This window comes from Rhipicephalus sanguineus, chromosome 1 (assembly GCF_013339695.2).
Source record: "Rhipicephalus sanguineus isolate Rsan-2018 chromosome 1, BIME_Rsan_1.4, whole genome shotgun sequence".
NCBI lineage: Eukaryota > Metazoa > Arthropoda > Arachnida > Ixodida > Ixodidae > Rhipicephalus > Rhipicephalus sanguineus.
Window position 1 is genome coordinate 245,065,949 of NC_051176.1, and position 14,555 is coordinate 245,080,503.

At 41.7% G+C, this 14,555-nt stretch overlaps 1 protein-coding gene across 1 annotated transcript; it reads left to right on the forward strand.

Moving 5' to 3' along the window:
• Positions 1–210: 210 nt before the first annotated feature.
• On the forward strand, positions 211–10,670 carry LOC119375837 (valacyclovir hydrolase). Its single transcript, XM_049410882.1, has 6 exons — positions 211–473; positions 538–632; positions 4,199–4,365; positions 5,912–6,065; positions 9,248–9,503; positions 10,540–10,670. Exons 1-6 carry the CDS (start codon positions 346–348, stop codon positions 10,628–10,630), a joined length of 891 nt encoding a protein of 296 aa, XP_049266839.1. The 5' UTR covers positions 211–345; the 3' UTR covers positions 10,631–10,670.
• The last annotated feature ends 3,885 nt before the right edge of the window (positions 10,671–14,555 follow it).

Below are 14,555 nucleotides of genomic sequence, written 5' to 3' on the forward strand. Positions count from 1 at the left end.
ACCGGCTGTTGCTGTCACCATGGCATGAATTTGGACACCATCTGTTTACCGATGCTTTGTTTTTGCAGAAATTTAGAAGTAGAAATGCATTTTACGGTCCAGAATGTAACACTTGGCTTCACGTTTCAGGTCCAACGATAACGATGATGGGGATCGTAGATGGGAATGGCTAAGCTATACGCGCGGTTGGCAGTGGATTGGCTTCGGCTGCGTCGGCTGCTGGCATGGTATCTGCGGTATCCTGTGATCACCGTTGCCTGGTACAATGACACATTGAGGTCGTTTTGTCCCATTTTAAACATTCATGCTTTCTTTGGTTTTTGTCAGCTAGTAACGTGAGTGTTTATGACAACAATGCGCCCATTTTTCGCTTTCGCAAAAACCGGGTTACTGGGGCCTTTACTTGGACGGCAGCCCTGCTCGGCTGGTTTCGCTAGGTACTCCACTTCACTAAAGCCAGCTTTAACGACCAAGTAAGTGATCAAGAAGTGAGATGATACTGTCAGGCATCACTTTTGAGCCGCCTACTTTTTCCAGACCTCGTTATTGTCTAGATGTACTAGACTATAAAATTCACATCGAAATTGTTGGCGATGGGCCTCGACCGGTTGTCCTGCTACCCGGTGCGATTGGTAAGTAGTAGTAGTTGATTATAATTATTTGGTCATGTAGCGAAAAATTCGTGTTTCTTGCCCAATAACAGTCTTGCTGAAAAATCTGACGCTCTGTTTGCAGAAGAAATACGTGGTCACATCCATGGGAGTAAAGCAGCTAGCTGAAGAAAAAAAATGTATTTACGTAGTATATACAGTTTGTTATAGATTAGACAGTTATGTTGTAGTTCGCGTATGTATAACGCTAGTGATATTACGTGTGGTACCATGTTAATCTCCCTGCCTATCCTTTACTTCTGTCGTTCTCTCTTTCTCCACTTTAAACTGTACAATTGACATCCCCTATGCCTTCCTTGGCTTTATTATCTGCTGGTTTTCATTGGAGTTGTGTCAAACAAAGAAACGAGCTTTCGAAAATTCCCTTCCTTCATTCATATATATATATATATATATATATATATATATATATATATATATATATATATATATATATAACTCTGACCTATCACACTTCTTTTTGATTGGGTTATGAGTTCAAACATGAAGGACGTTTCACAAAAAAAAGTATCTTGCCTGTGCCATGGATAATTCATTCTTCCACCAGCTTCTCGTAAGTGCTAAAATAAAAACGGCGATGCGAAGTTTGTACTTCCAATAACAGCCACATGTCAAACATACATAAAGGTAACTGCTTCTTGACAGTTAGTATTTGCTAAACAGCATATTTGCTGGAAAAAGAACAAGCACGAAAGGGAAGACACATTGAAAGGGGCAACAGATAAAACTGATCTACATATCAAGCCCACAGATTAATAGACAAATGCATGCATGTGCATGCAAATCACAATGCTTGAGGCAACCAGCAGTGAAACAATCTGGTCTCCTCTTGATAAAGCAGAAGTGATGTATCATATCATGCAGCTAGACTTTTTTTCTTATATATTATGCGTTGTTACTGGTCTGCTCTTGATAAAGCAGGAGTGATGTATCATATCGTGCAGCTAGACTTTTTTCTTATATATTATGCTTCCGTTACCTCACGTGCAGTCCGGTTCTTGAATTCTGTTCAGTCCACACATTTTTCTGCTTGTGTAAATCGTATTTCGGTAGGATAAAGATTCTATGAAGCTGACCACTCAACCTTCGAATGCTCTCTGAAGGCATCAAACCTGCCAATGTTGAGACCTTTGCAATTCTATCAATAAGAATAAAGGAAACCAAGGCCCCAAATATTTTTGGTTATATCATCTCAGCCATATAAAGTTGCAACCAAATTCTATATGTGGTTATAACTAACAAAGAATCTGGCTTCTCAGTCCCCATTCATTCCAACTGAGGGCCTCAACACTGGCAGATTTTATGTGGACAGGTAGCATATGAAGGTTTATTGGCCTAGCAGCCTGCTTCTAAAGTTCACATACTACCAGTGATAAGAAGGATCTTTCACATCTGCTGCCATGACCATGAAGTGGCGCAGCCTAACACTCCCAGGGTTAGGTTTCATACAGAAACATAAATATCCAACAATGTGAACATGGAAATTAACAGCTGCTGTGGTAGTTCAATCATTAGAGCAGCATTATGTAGTGTGAAGAACATATATAGGTTCAATTCCCACTAATGGGAAGGTATATTTTCATCTGCTGTTATTTCTCTTTACCTTATCAATTATGCTCTCCAATTAAAACAACTAATATATTCCCCTGTGCTTTCTTTCCTTTCCTTCATTATCGGTCAAATTCACATGGTTGTGACCAAGAGAAATTGGGCCCATCGGTTACACTTCACCTTGCTTAGTACTTCAGTAACATGTTTATGATATGCAGCCTTAACTGCAATATCAGGAGCGGCAGCAAAGTAAGTCGTAAGATCGGACTATGCAAGAGGCATTAAGTATGAATGTCGTTAAGGGTGCAGGGTAAGGCAAAATATGAAAAAAATAATAATAACAATTCTTCTTTTCTTTGCAATTTGGGAAGTGTGTCTCTTTGTGCATATTTTCCACATTCGTGCTTTTCTTTAAAAGTATTTCTTTATGGCTGAAAACCAGTTTTTCCCAAAGCAAGTGGTAAGTGAACACACATCCCAGGACAAGCCCCTCGTATGCACTCCATGCTTACAGTCCATTTTTCTTTAAAAAACTTCGTGTACAAAAGCCAAAGTGCTTGTCTGAAGTCAGCTCTGTATAAGAAACTGTCGGGTAACTTCTAAGGCAGTCCGAAGATGCTGTGCGCCTTTTTATTCGCACTTGTTCTGCGGAGCGCGTCTCTTCGAACACTTTCAGCTCCTAGCTTCCTTACACCTTGTGTCTGTTGTGCCTGTCAATAAGTTGAGATGCTGAGGATAAAGAAGGTCTTCAGCAAGTGTAAATTTCATGCCAACCAATACAGTTCTCTTGTAAATGCGAATAAATTCCGGCGATGTACTCAGGTGCTGAACGCTGAACCAGCAAGCTCTTCATCATTGAACCTCTCAGCCTTTTCAGCGTCCATCGAGGCAAATGGCATGCAGGGTGGCAAGGGGTATGCTCTAATGGACATGAATATTATTTGTGATGCAATTAGACCGAATTGCGCATGGAAACTGTGTGATGCAAGTGTTGAGCTAATGGGAATGGCATCGCAGAGTCCTTGCTCTCTTTGCTTAGGCTTCAGAGTCTGAAGGATTGCGACATTGGATGTTCTTTCGTTTAATGATGGCAGTACTGCATGAGCCAAAATTCTGAAATAATTAGGATTGAAGCTCGGTGAAAATACAATCAATGTGCAGAAAAAAGTTGACCACAATCGACGATACATTGTGGATAGAGCTGCATGACAGCTCACAGAAGAAGCAAGGCCAGCAAGACGACAGGCTCGAAAGTGATAAATTGACTTTGGCAATGATTACCAAGCTCGTAGCTACTAAATAAAATAGTTGAACGGTGTTTGTGGCAAAGTATGTTCGCTTTTCAGCTGTTTTCTAACTTTAAACTCGATTATCTCAAAACCATGTTTTTTATTACTTAGGTACCATTATTTCCTCCATATTCCAAGATAACCAGTTGATTATTTTTTCTTGTATTCTGCATAAATGCGTACAGCTACTGAAGCAGAATTCAAGTTACGCACTTTACAGTTTTTGTGTTACAAATTTTCAAAGATGCAAATTAACTCAAAATTTAGGTCCTGGTGGTAAAAAAATTCACCAAAATTCTAATATTAGTCAGATTTAAATAAATCTGCTTCAGTTAAAAGAGCAGAAAATTGGGAAGAAAATGATATATGCATTATGTGGATATCCCATTTAGTCACTGAGAAAACGGTAGCTCAAAATGGCCAAAAATGAATGGGACGTATAGGGCTTACCCTGTGCCCTTAAGTACACTCCAGTGGTATATGGAAGTGGCAATGCACTTGAAGGCGTTGGGCTGTGAATGTACTGATGCAGCAGTATATTATCGGATGTATGTGTATTTTACAACATAGTACATTGAATTATTTTTGCAATATCAAAGGCATATAAATGAGTTTTTTTTTTTTTCTTACAGGACAGTATACTATGCAGATCATATTGTTTCTGCCTTTGTTTGTATTCTCCTCCAGGCTCTACTCGTACAGACTTTGGGCCTCAACTTGATAAATTGAACAGGCAACTGTTCACCATAATTGCATGGGATCCTCCTGGTTATGGCTTCAGCCGACCACCAGAGCGAACCTTTCCTCTTGATTTTTACCAAAGAGATGCTCGAGTGTTGGCTGAAGTCTTGCATGTAAGTGTGTCATTATCCTGATCATATTTTTTCATACAAATGTACTTGTCAGGGCACTTCACAATTATTCATGGCACCCACCATGGTGACATAATGTATACAGAGTTGCTAGAGGCTGCGTTTCAATGGTAGTGAAATGCAAAACACGTCTACATTGGTCAAAGTTAATGTGGAGCTCCCACTATTACAAGCCCTATGATCAAGTTGTGGTCTTGACGCATAATACCCCAGAATTTTTAAGTAGCCCTGACAAGTTGACAAGAAGCTCTGCAAGGTAGTCTGAAGATATTCATGATACCTGCGCATTTGTTAAGTGAAGTTGCCTGGAACGGCCCAGGTAAACTGTTGCTCACGTAAAAATAGGGAGCTTTAGCATGTCTGTAAACATATTACCGTTAGTGAATGTCGGGTTACCGGGTCCATATGGATGGCCACTTTTCATTTTAACCTGCCAGCTCACCAGGCCTATACACTTAAACCTCATTGTAATAAACATGGATGCAATAAGGATTTGGATATAAAAAAGCAAATACATATAAAATATTTCTTGGCAATATGAGCACGTAATTAATTCTGCTCATAACAGATAGTGGATATGATGAAAGTATTTTCATGCTGGATGCCATTTTGTTATAATGAGTTTAAATTATAATTATCATCTTGCTCCTGATTTTGTTGCTGTACTAACAAGATAGCAATTATGAAATAACTTCATCATTTTGTTAAGCATGCATTGTTTTGACGAGCTTGAAGGAGTAGTACCTTTGAACTTTGTAGAACCCATGGACTATTCAAGTCATGCATCATTGCTGTTTCCTATGAAATCATTTTTCATTGGAAAAAAAGAAGCCTTAAAATCACTCCATAAATTTGCATAGACTCGCGTACTTCAAGCTTTTTGTGTGATTTTTAAGGAGTTTTCAGCTGTAAAATGTAGTTATATAATACTCATGTGAGACATGGTTCTGAATGTGTAAAGCCTATTTCATCTGGACATCTTTCAATTATAACCTCCGTAATAAGTTACTCACTAGAAATTATGCTAGCTCATGGAAAACCGTGCCTGTTTCAAGCTTGCAGACATAATCACATTTAGTGCACAAGGCTGTACCACTAATATACTTATGATCATTATCTCTAGGCAAAATGCTATATTTTCTAAGCAAATCATTTTGCCTAATAGAAACAAAGAAGGCTTGAACAGTAATATTCAGAGATGCTGTGGAGCTCCGAGGGCATTTTATGATAATTTGTAATTGTTGGACGTGTTTGCTATGGGCTTCAGAAGAAGGTACTTGGATTACTTTGTTAATGCTCATGTTACTTGGTGCATGTATTTAGTTATCAGAGCAAACAGAAGAAAGTCATTCACTCCTGCATAATGCATGTGCAAGGTCATGCGCTTGTACAAGGGTGTCAAGAGTTATCATCAGCCATTGTGAGCTGGATTTCAGCACTGTTCTGTGAAGAACCCTTGTGTTATGTTAAGACTCTTTCGCTCTCTTTTTCTCTTTTCAATAACTAATAAGCAGTCTTGTGCTTGCAGAAACTGGGGCACAAGCAATACTCCCTCGTTGGTTGGAGTGATGGTGCAAACACTGGAATGATATTAGCAGCGATGTACCCAGAGCGCGTTCAGAAACTCGTTGCTTTTGGAGGTAATGCTTATATCACTGAGCATGATGTTCAGCTACTCGAAGGTGAGAATAATTGCTTGATTTTTTCACTTTGTGTATGTGCATGCATGGACACGTTTGTGGATGCATCATAGGTCAGCAAACTCACTCATGAGTTGACTCACTCAGATTCACTCAGACTCGGAAGGAGCCTTGAGTCTGAGTGAGTCCGGGTCAGTAATATTTTAATGAGTTTGAGTCCGAGTGAGTTCAGTTGTGAAAAATTTTAGTGAGTCTGAGCCTGGTAGAGGAAAATTTTGGTGAACCTGAGTCCGAGTGAGGCCTAAGCGCAAGACATATTTCGTGAGTGAGTCGGAGTGAGCTCCACATCTTTTGCTGAACTGTAGTCCTATCTACTCAACTTCGGCATTAATATCAATCGGCCTTATGTTAGCTCACATTTATACTCATGCCTACTCAAACATACTTCAACACACTAGCGTTGATACGCAAGCTCAATATTTATTGATCAAAGACGTGAGTTACGCATGGGGCAAACTCTTTCATGGGAAGTTCTTGATAGGAATATTGCATGAGAGTAATCTCTTTCAATAAAATACCCTTACTGGATTGCAACCACTGATAACTCTGTTTGAAGGTACGAGATCAAAAGGCATCAAGCAGAGCACCGATTATGTGAGATATTGGTGTTAAGAGCATTCACACCATTGTGAAAAAAGCGAATTATATGCTAACGAACTCATGAGTCAACTCACTCAGACTTATATCGAGCCGTGAGTCTGAGTCTGAGTGAGTCCAGTTGAGGAAACTTTTAGTGAGCCTAAGTCCGAGTTAGTCTGGTTGAGGAAAATTTTAGTGAGTCTGAGTCCGAGTGAGCCCTAAGGGCAACATATACAGGGTGTTTCAAGAAATGTGTCCAGTATTTTTTAAAAATCACAGAAAGGAGGTATCTGTGTGCTGCCTGCGGCGTTACCTTTACTGTGGGAGAGGGCATTTTGAGATGCGTACAAACATTAATTACGGCAGTAATTATAGAAATTAAGAAAATTAACTTTTTAGCCAGTGGAAATAAGTGGTCGAGTCAAATGGGCGAATGGAAGCCCTTCCTGAGAATAGCCCATAGCCGCTTTGAAATTTCTGAAAGGCGGCCACTGGTAATCACCATGGAGCAATGAAATCTGGCTAATTTTGCTGGCGATACCGAAAACTACACACCAAAAATGCGTCTGCCATTCACTGCGGAAATGCCCTCCGTGACGACACTGTTACCCTCACACGGGGGGGGGGGGGAGGATGTGCGGCTCGCTCAGCAACGAAACGATGTATCTAGATCAACGGGTGATAACGGCGCTTGCTTATCCTACCTCCCTCCCCCCCCCCCCCCCCCCCCCCCCCCGCCTCACGTGCGAGGGAAACAGTGTCGTCACTGAGGGCGTTTCTGCAGTGAATGGCAGACGCACTTTTTGGTGCGCAGGTTTCGGTATCGCCAGCAAAATTAGCCGGATTTCATCGCTCCGCGGTGATTACCAGTGGCCGCCTTTCAAAAATTTCAAAGCAGCTATGGGCTATTCTCAGCAAGGGCTTCCATTCGACAATTCGACTCGACTACTTATTTCCACTGGTTAAAAAGTTAATTTTCTTAACTTCTGTAATTACTGCCGTAATTAATGTTAGTACGCATCTCAAAATGCCCTCTCCCACAGTAAAGGTAACGCCGCAGGTATCACACAGATACCTCTTTTCTGTGATTTTTAAAAAATACTGGCCACATTTATTGAAACACCCTGTATTTCATGAGTGAGTCTGAGTGAGCTCAACATTTTTGCCGACCTATGGTATGCATACATGTAAGTATCAAGTTGAACCTTCATCCATAGTTTATGGGAACAGCTTTTGCTCACACAAGCAAGCAGCAAATCAAGATATCCCATTTAAAGCTGAAGGGCATCTTCAGGAGCTGAGTCATAGCAGTGCATAAAATCTGGCATCATTGTCAGGATGAGGTGAAGTGGGAAAAAGTGCAGATGAACATAAAATAACAGCGCAAAAAACGACAGAGAAACGCACAGAGACAAACGAGCACTGACTTCCAACTGGTTTATTATGCAGAAACATAGAAATTTATAGCACTCACATATCACAAGGAACAAATAATTACATCATGCGCAGAAATTTTTTTTCTTTATGAAGAAGAGCTATGGAAGGAGTGCTAATGTACTGATCACCAAACTTATCAATCAAGTCAGCTTCTATTATTTTACGCGCTATCTGTTCCCAGCTTTAGCAATGACACTCGACTTGACAAACGATAGAATGCACCCACAGCAAGAACATTGATGAGCTAGATTGCCTTGCATATATTTTTCTACATTGTACTTGTGTTCAGATAATCTAGAATTGAGGCACCTGCTTGTCTGGCCTGTGTACAATTTTCTGCACGATAACGGTACATGGTATACAACGTTCACTGTGCACTGGATAAACTTAATCTTGTGCTTAATAGTACATGCTGCAACTTTTTTGCGGTTGGGGTCAGTGACCCTGCAAATTTTAGACAACTTATCAGTTGCAGAAAATGCAACACGAACATTAGCTCGCTGAGCTATCTTTTCCAGATTATGGTGAAAGACTATGCAAATATGGAACAACGGCTCTGTAAAGAGGTTAAAACTGTTTCATGCTTCACTTGCGCCACCATACTTTGTGTTGAAAGCTTGAAACTCTGATATCTATACTCAGAAGCAAACATCGTTTCGTAGAAAATGTGCTGACCATAAGTCTCAAGAATTAACTGCTTGCTTGCTGCATATGAATTACAGCCTCTAAGCACACCCTTATCCAAACTGCTGCCCCCAATTAGTTGAGTTATCATCAAGCTTGTGCACAAGCTTGCCCTTTCTCTTCATTCACTTTTGAGGTTTGGGGGGAATGAGCGAGGAATATATAAATGTGCAGCGAAGGAAGGCAGTTGCTGCCCTGACGAACACAAGTCCTCTTGAGTAGCTTTTAGCGCAAAAAAAGCTCGACTTTCGGTCTTACTTCAGTACAAGTCCTCTTATCGAAACGTTGGCTCTAGTGACAGTCCCTGTCCTATAATTTTCCATAACTGGGGTCATACATGTTATTTTTGTCCATTGTAAGTATAGATGACTAGGTAACTCTATGTCTGTTAAAATTTCGTTCCAGCTGTCTTTTGTAGGTTTATTTGCTCATAAGCTCAAGAGTTGCCATTGATGCTGTTTCAGCCACGAGAAACATTGACAAATGGAGCGAAAAGATGCGGGCTTCAATGGAAGCTCTCTATGGGACTGAGAACTTTCGCAAGTTGTGGTCCAGCTACTGTGACATTTACCAGGACCTTCTGCTCAAAAACCATGGGGATGTGTGCCGCAATGAGCTGCCACTAATAAGGTGTCCAACACTAATAGTGCAGGGAGGCAAGGATCCACTAGTGCCAATGCATCATGCCCTCTACTTGCTGCAGCACATTGCAAAAGCAAAGTAAGAGTGTCCGCTGGTTTTGTCGAATTTCAGCTTGTTACTCTTACTTCAATTTTTTTCCACTGGTTTGAAAATCGAAACATTGTTTTAGCACGTTTTTGCTATGTGAGAATATGTGGTACAAGGAAAAAATCAAGAGCCTTTTCCTTTACCTATCGGGGTCCTGTGTTGCTCGGGACTTTGAAAAGAAACTCATTGCCTTTTGGTTGTTGAGAAAAGTTGCCCAAAAGGCAAAGTACGGATAGCAGCAACAAAGTATTAAAAAAATTCCACAAGGTAAGGTTTATAATTATGTAGACTGTATGAATTGATAAGTGTTCACTTGCTATTAAGTTAACCAGTATGCTGTGCATGCACACAGAAGCATGAATAGATCTTACTCAATGACCACAAGCACTCGCTGTCACAACACTGATAAAGAACACTAGAGGCAGGCATTGAATGTTTTCTATTTCAGAACATCAAGGGAGCAGTGAAAATATGGCATTTGTCCTTGTGACATCACTATCTTAATATCTTGCATTGTGTATCCTCATCAATTAGTGTTTGCATTTCGGCTCAGCTGAGTAACGACTTAGTGCATAAACATAAGTATTGTTGGGATTACATGTGTCATACAATGAAAATAAAAAAAACAAAATATGCCCAGCATACAGTTGTTGATTTTAATTAAGCCCTCTACAAAAACTTTGTTTCATTTAGATTGGAAATAGCTCTCATGCTACTCATCCAAATGATGCAGGTACCTTATATAGATTAGCCCGTGTACTTTTGACAAAGGCTCAACATTGCATGCTCAGTCACAGTCATTGTAGTGTGTTATAATATAATTTCTTTTTATTTCAAATCAGCTGGCATGTTTTCTCGATGCCCAGGGGTAGTAAATTGCGTTAGAAATTTCATTTATTTGTAGAGATTCAGGCAATCATTTTTCTTGTACCGGCCAGTTCTTGCATGGCACATTTGTACGTTTCATTGCAGCCAAACACAGAGTATAAGTATTTATTTCTGATCTTTTCTTCTTTTTTTTTTCCAGGCTATATTTGGTACCTGACGGAAAGCACAACCTGCACTTCAAGTATGCTGACGAATTCAATCAAGCTGTTACTGAGTTTTTAATCAGTTAATATGGCTGAATCATGGTAGGCTAGCAAGACTGCCACATTTTGTCTTTAAAGTAAAAGGCTCAAATTAGCCAATGGCTTGGATTTTTATCTGTTAATTGGAACTTGCGGCCTATGTTGATGGAAATAAAAGAACTGTAGGCCTTAAAAAGTGTGGCAAAATTGCGCTTGAAATATATTAACACTGATATATATATATATATATATATATATATATATATATATATATATATATATATATATATATATAATGTCAGTAAAAAGGTGAGACATGCTGAAAAACAAAATGGTTTCTTTACATTTTGGCTGTGGGATCGGCCTTCGTCAGAAGGTTATTCTGACGAAGGCCGGTCCCATGGCCGAAACATAAAGAAACCATTTTGTTTTTTGACGTGTCTTCTTTTTACTGGTGTGTGTGTGTGTGTGTGTGTGTGTGTGTGAGAGAGAGAGAGAGAGAATGGGAGACGTGCCGTGGCTCGTACGCCATACTTTTATTCTACTCACGAGCACTTCTTCCTTGTCGACTTCTACCAGACGTCACTGCCTTCGTATGTCATATACAGTAAAACCTCGGTGATACGATCACGGCTCGTATGAACTTCGGGGTGAAATGAATTTTTCTGTGGTCCCGGCCAAGGCCCATTAGCCTGCAATGTATTGGAGTACGGTTGTTGCAAACCAATTTGCACCCCCCGACGTTTGATACGAACGTACGCTAGCGCACAGGTACGAACAGGTGCTGCCCGCGCTGTCGCGGAAGGCACGGGCATGCGCGCTGCATGACCAACGGTGCGTCTTTGCCTCCGATGGTGCGCGCAAATCTTGGATGCCTTTAGGCGCCTTCGTGTTTAATACAGATGACGTTGACGTCGCGTTTCTTTTTTTTTTTTTCTTTTTTTGCCGACGCGTTGACGCGTGCTCCTGTGCCCGAGGCAGCAGCGTCTTTGTACTGTGTTAACACGCGCCTGCCACGCGTCGATGCAAGCCATGTCCCCGCACTCAGACGTTCTATGAAACAAGACTGAAACTTAGGCTGCGGGTCCGTTATGAAGTCCCATTAAAGGTGGATGAAGACCCCAAGAGAAGCGGGCGGTCTTGGCGAATGAGCTTGGCCTCTATCGTCGTGTCATGCAGAAAAGCGTAGTAAGATTCGGCAGGGGCTACTAGCGGTCACGGGGCACAACACATCTGGCTCGTTAATTACACAAGCGCGCATGCACCGTATATTTACGAGTACAAGTATGATTGTTGACGTCTAAAAACTTTGCTGGTAATTATGCGAAGCTGTTCATGACGTCGCTGCGGCCCTGATCGAGAAACACTGAATCAAAACGTATGCCAACTTTCTTCTGTCGCGTACTGATTTTCCATGTTTTCTGGTGATACGAATTTCGGATCATACGAATATTTTGAGGTAACCCCGCGAGATTCGTATAACTGAGGTTTTGCTGTGTGTATTATATATATATATATATATATATATATATTAATGCCTTCACAAAAAGTAAACCTTTTCTAAATGGAGATTTTTATTAAAGTGATGCTTCTGAGTTTCAGTAGTCCAGTCAGCTTAACCGGCCATGCTTCCTGTTCTTAGCTGTCCTTTGAGAGCAGGTAATGGCTCATACCCATAATTACAAAATTGTATGCTCACGAGCTATGGCCACCTGTCAAGTGAACATGCCATAGCACTCTCTATACTTTTGGTAAGCACAAATTCTGAAAGAAAACTTCATTGGCTTGTACACAAGACACTAGCATTTTAGAGTTGAAATGTCTCCAATAGCTGTCTGCATACACTGAACGTAACCTATTCTAACACCGTGCACTGGAACCATTGTTGCGGCTGCAAGTTCCGATAAAGCTGTCTCACTCTCATACACTCTAAAAAAACGGCAGGAAGTGGAAGATGGAAGCTTGGGGTGAAAATATCCGTAACAGGGGGTGGGTGCTCGAGCCCCAACCCCTGTTTACGGATTTTTTCATCTCATACACTCAGGCATTTCCAAGTGTTCTGATCGTAAACGGCACTGCACCTGCCAAGTTACCACAAGGCATGCTTATATCAAGAAAGTGTAGGTCCAAGGTTCACAGTTTACTGTTTACTGCTTACCAATAAATGCTTACCACCCCCCCCCCCGAAACTTTTCAGTGTTGCATGTGTGTATATACGTGCACACATACAAACGTACGCATGAACATACATAAAGTATGGTTAAACCCCCCTCCCCCGAAAAAATTTCTGGCTATGCTACCGCTCCATGTAGCGGACGCACTCAAGCAGGCCCGTAGCCAGGGGGGTGGGGGGGAGGCTAGGGGCCCGGGCCCTCCCCCCGAAATTTTGGTGAAGTGGGTGTTTTTACCAAAAATAAATAATAAAAATAGGTGTTTTTTTTTTCAAATAGTCAAGGTTTTCAGCAAGTGGGCCCTCCCGGAAAAAAATTCCTGGCTACGGGCCTGCACTCAACCATAGAGAAGTGAAATGATGTGCCCCACATTGAAATAACGCATATTAGAGCTGGCAGTTACGCTCTTTTGGGTAAATTAAAATGATAAAAAAAAAGAAAAATAGGATTCTCACAATGAATACTAGCTTGCTTTGGGGGTACAAGACCACAGCTACATGGCGTGATGTGAGAGTCGTCGCAGCTAGCACAGTGATCTCTTCTGCCATAGTTTGCCTTACTGGCGTACGTTTGCCCCCACCCCGCACTGTTTGCACCTCCACCCTGCCCCTTTCCATTCCGCAGATGAATACGCATATGCAAGCGGCGCAAGGTCAAATTTGCTTCGACATATGCTCAGCGGTAGCCTCCTCCACAATGCTTACGTGCAAGGCGCGAAAACGTCGTGCCGGCGGCTCGCACCGCAGTTCGGCACGGAAGGCAATCTTCATTGCAGAAACGAGGAATGCGTAATAGAGATCCATTAATTGTGTGACTGCTATGCTGAAAGAAAACTTCCCACCAGTTTTGCATCGGCCAGTGTGCTGCCGGCAGTGACCGCTTTCAAAAGTGAAAGGTGAGGATGAACGTCGCCGAAGGTAATGTTCACCCGAGCGCGCCCGCCCGCAAAACATCGTTAATTAAATGCAAGCTTTAAGGGTATCGATTACCAATTCCGAAACATGATTTATGCACTGTATGAAGTTCCAACGTGCTATATGTACTGTAGTATGTACTACATCTACTCGCGGGCGTGTCTGGTGTCATTAAAAATAGCATCTGTGTCCATCAAGACGTTTGAGCGAGCACGTGGCTTCTAAACGTGAGATCCCAAGTTTGATGCCAGTTTATGCATATTTGTTATTTATAACCACGGATACGATTTCTATGGTGACGTGCTCACATTGTTTCAAAAGCACATTGTTATGTAAAACAGCCTGTAAAACGAAGGGAGGCTTTCCCCCGCAATGTCTCACAGTGCCAAAAAGCCTGCTTTCAAAGCTACTTGTTTTGAACGCGTTCTATCTGTGTCGCATGCGCGGGACATCGCCCGTTAAGAGCGCTCGCAGATCAGTTTACTCATTCATACCAACTCTGTACGTCGCTTAAGCTACGATCCGCTAAAGCTAAGTCACTCAGTAACGAGAACTGTGGCTGCGCGTTTTGCCGAGTGATCAGGGCTATATAATTGCGTGAGCGACAACGGCTGAATGAACAGATCACAGCGCCCTTTGCTGCTCGAGTGCACCGACTGGCTAGTGTGGTCCACATCTCTTCTTGAAGTGCTTCGGAACCTCCGGCATTCACTGCGGACTCTACCGCCTCCGTACCCTTCCCTCTCCATTAGAGCCATTCAACTCAACACTCTGATCACTCCGGCACGCCTATTCCTTTATCTCTACAGCTCCGACCCTTCGTGTCCCAGTTGCCCGTGTACGTACGCAAACGTAGAACACGTCCTTTTCTCATGCCCAGCAGCCCTA